Consider the following 3,564-nt stretch of genomic DNA (forward strand, 5'->3'; position numbering starts at 1 on the left):
GAACTGTTCCTACTCTTTCATTATTTAACGTTATTTAGGATATAAAATAAAATTTTGCCAATTAACTATAAATTAAATATTTGTTTATTTTGGCAAAAGCAGCTGGAACTTTAGAATTAACCTACTGGAAATATATGCTTAATTACACTGAAATAATTCGTTTTATGCAACAAAATAAATAATAATCTTTATCAATCAAACTGTAAAATTGTTGCATCTGGTAGGCCTACAATTAATGTATATGCATTGCGCATAAAGGAACCATATTAATGATGGATATTACTAGAAACATAGCCCTCTGACACCTTATTGAAGTTTTTAATATAAAACGCTAACTTAATATTTTATAAAAGCCAAGAACGTTTCTTACTCTTGGATTTTGACCAAGATGGTTGCAGTGTAGGGGGAGTGTACCCTAGTAGCTGGGCGTGTCTGCCGCTCTACTGTGATATAAAGGGACCTAGTTGTGTAGGCAGTCATCTTCAGATAATTTCTTGTATATTTAATACGGGTCAATCAGAAAGGAGCAAAATGAGTCTGACAGCAAAGGACAAATCTGTGGTCAAGGCCTTCTGGGGCAAGATTAGTGGAAAGGCAGATGTCCTCGGCGCTGAGGCTTTGGGGAGGTAAGCCTTAATGAAAGAATGATGAGAATGATTGTGTTTAAACTGATGACAGCGGCCTATGTGCCTACCCCGAATAAGCATTTTAACATACAATAAGTAAACTCATTTCATTACGTTGTAGACACAGACGATGGGAGAAATATGATACTCGTAATGCTTAAAAGTTCAGCATCTAACAAAAACTCCAATATGAATCGAACTATTCTGTACCTTCCTTTGCAGGATGCTGACTGCTTACCCCCAGACTAAGACCTACTTCTCCCACTGGGCTGACCTGAGCCCCGGCTCTGGGCCAGTCAAGAACCATGGAGGCATCATCATGGGTGCAATTGGTAATGCAGTCGGACTGATGGACGACCTCGTGGGGGGACTGAGTGCTCTCAGCGATCGGCACGCCTTCAACCTGCGCGTTGACCCTGGAAACTTCAAGGTTTGCCCACAGATAACCTATTGTCTGTATATTGATCACGCTGTCTGTTGCTATGGCTTATTCCTTCAATATTAACTTTTAAAATATACTTTTCAGATCCTGTCCCACAACATCCTTGTGACCCTGGCTATTCACTTCCCTTCTGAATTCACTCCCGAAGTGCACATTGCTGTGGATAAATTCCTTGCAGCCTTGTCCGCTGCCCTGGCTGACAAATACAGATAAGACCATCATGAAAGTCCATCATTGGACTCCAGTTCCTGCTCTGTTGTTATTGCAATAAAATAAACAGGCAATGAATTAAGTTACGTCCTTTGTTGTGTCCTTATTCCACCACAGTTCACCATCAAAGTCATATTTGAATTTCATCACTGTCACATCTAGATTGAATACATTGAATGAAGAAAGGAAGGGATTAAGTACTAAATGGTGCTTTATGTCCACCATTCACTATCTCACTATGTTATTCTCCATAACTTTGGATAGCCTATCTAATACGTGTAACATGCATTTTGCTGACATCATTTAATATTTGATGAATATGGAGTAGTTACTGATGGGTTGGTAAACTGAATGGGTTATATGAAGACGGTAGAGGCACAATGAAAACCTATTCAGAGAAGAACAAATATGTATTTTATTTCTAAATTAATTGTAAATAGTTTAATAACTTTTAAAAACGGTCAAAATGACCATGTAATTTGCAACAAGATACTTCATAGAATGGGCTATTTTGTATTTCCAATGCAGTGAATTTGGTGGGGGAAGTGAAATCGACTTTGAAAAACGAACACGTTGTGTTATACTGTATATACCACACTATACACTCACTCTCATTCATGAAGTTCCGTGTCTCGACTTTCTCTCAAACAAAACACCTTTCGGCACCGTGGCATTTTGTAGTTTAATTTGATACATTAATATTTAGGATTGTTTTTTTTTGTAATAAAGTATATTTGCGCATCTCTGAACCTAAATGTCTGTAAGTTAAATGGTTCTACTATTTCGTACAAACGTGTATTGTTTTATGAATTTTTACGAGTTTTAGTCTAGTTGTCCAACTTGAAGGCTTTTGTTGCACGCTCGTGTTCCTGAATGGTTTTGCGCGCAGGCTTGGTTTTACGCGCAGGTCAGGTGCCGACATAGCCAAACATATGGGGGGGTGGGGGGTTTCCACTAACATTTGAGATGTACAAACAGGCTATAACCTGTTTTATAGGCTATAACCACCAAGTTAGAACAATCGGCGGAATTAACAGGTGAAAATAGACCAAATTATTAGCGTGAGGCACATTGAACGCCGTTTGGGTCTTTACCTGTCAAACAAGACACGTCATATAACACTGTTTGACGCATTAAATAAGCTTTGAATTTGACACGTCAAATAACACAATTATATTATATAATGTTGTGTGCTGAATTTGCACGTGCAAAGCACTGTTAAAGCTGTACAAAAAAAAAAGCAGCCAAACAACACACACCCCGTCACGAACGATGTTTTAACAATCCCGCTTTGGAGAAAATAGACCACATTATTAGGGTGAGGCACATGGGCTACTAACAGCTTTCTACACAACATACACTTAGTATTACTGTCTTAGCTACAGTATACATTTCTCCCCGGCATATTACATAATTTATGCAGCAGCATACAATACATTTTTGGAATCACCTTGTGAAGGTGGCGCAGTGGTCCTTTGTTGGCAAATGTTGTCATCAAAGTCTGTCATTTTCTGGATTTATGGTGTGAACTCGGGGGAAAAAACAGCCACTCCATTGAATATCAGGCTAACATTAGTTGTCTATTTGCAACGCTTTCAGTTAGCCACTGACTCCTTCCACACGACTTGTTGTTGAATTTGCGATTTCCAACTTGTGTATATCAGGTACCAAGATAAGACCCATGTGCAGACTGTGTGAAGTAACAATGTTTATTATAACCACAGAGGCAGGCAAACGACAGGCCAAGGCAGGCAATGGTCGACAATCCAGAGTAGGAGCAAAGGTACAGGACGGCAGGCAGTATAAGGCAGATTTCAGTAATTAGGAAAAGGTTAAAAAAAACACACACAAAAACAGGAGGACAAGAAAAAAAACTGGAAAAACGCTGGATGTGACACGGATTAATGCATAAAATTACAAGAAAAACAGGCATGGCCCCCTGTTACTCAATTAATGTGTTTAAAGGTCCAATGCAGCCGTTTTTATCTCAACATCAAATCATTTCTGAATAACAATTAGGTAGCCTATCCCAAAAAAAGCTTCTTAGCCAAAAGCAATTTCTCAAGTAGGAATGTTGCTTGGACTGTGAGAGTGGTCTGAGTGGAGAGGGGAAAACATAAAACTAGCTTTTATTTGCAAAACTCCATCCCATGAAAACAGGCAGGAATTTCAGGCATTATTTTCAAACCACTCTTACACTAAAAGGGCATTATCATCATTTTCACAATTTCACATTATTATTTCAACCTCATAGTGTGGAAATATATAAAACACCGGGAAATCATG

General features: G+C 38.6%; 1 protein-coding gene across 1 annotated transcript; it reads left to right on the forward strand.

The window, feature by feature from the left end:
- The first annotated feature begins 472 nt into the window (after positions 1-472).
- LOC109893412 (hemoglobin subunit alpha-like) lies at positions 473-1,364 on the forward strand. Its single transcript, XM_020486632.2, has 3 exons — positions 473-626; positions 849-1,056; positions 1,153-1,364. The coding sequence occupies exons 1-3, from the start codon at positions 532-534 to the stop codon at positions 1,279-1,281; spliced, it is 432 nt and encodes a 143-aa protein (XP_020342221.2). The 5' UTR covers positions 473-531; the 3' UTR covers positions 1,282-1,364.
- The last annotated feature ends 2,200 nt before the right edge of the window (positions 1,365-3,564 follow it).

This window comes from Oncorhynchus kisutch, linkage group LG6 (genome assembly GCF_002021735.2).
Source record: "Oncorhynchus kisutch isolate 150728-3 linkage group LG6, Okis_V2, whole genome shotgun sequence".
NCBI lineage: Eukaryota > Metazoa > Chordata > Actinopteri > Salmoniformes > Salmonidae > Oncorhynchus > Oncorhynchus kisutch.